The sequence below is a fragment of the Eimeria mitis genome, genomic scaffold, assembly GCF_000499745.2.
Source record: "Eimeria mitis Houghton genomic scaffold, Emh_scaff1119, whole genome shotgun sequence".
Taxonomy (NCBI): domain Eukaryota; phylum Apicomplexa; class Conoidasida; order Eucoccidiorida; family Eimeriidae; genus Eimeria; species Eimeria mitis.
In genome coordinates, this window is record NW_013567702.1 from 8,571 (window position 1) to 8,831 (window position 261).

The window sequence follows — 261 nt, forward strand, 5'->3', positions numbered from 1 at the left end:
CCTACATGTGCTGCTTATCTCCCGCATCTGCATCTGCTGCTGCTGCTGCATCTGCTGCTGCTGCTGCTGCTGCTGCTGCTGCTGCTGCAGGACCTGGCTGTGTGTGAGGGTAGCTGGCGGTGCGGGGGCGTGAAGGCTCAATGGGAGTCTTTGCTTGACGCCAATTGGCGGCCCCAGTGTGAACTCGGCAGGTATAAACCCTAAACCCTAAACCCTAAACCCTAATAAACCCTTGATGAGTTATATATATATATATATATA

At 52.5% G+C, this 261-nt stretch overlaps 1 protein-coding gene across 1 annotated transcript in view; it reads right to left on the minus strand.

The window, feature by feature from the left end:
* Window positions 1–261, minus strand: part of EMH_0030030 (uncharacterized protein) — a gene marked incomplete at both ends in the record, with an annotated part of 4,095 nt that overhangs the window by 210 nt on the left and 3,624 nt on the right. The window contains one exon of the mRNA XM_013494363.1: window positions 1–200. Within this exon, the coding sequence (XP_013349817.1) occupies window positions 1–200 (200 nt within the window). The remainder of the gene's footprint in view (window positions 201–261) is intronic.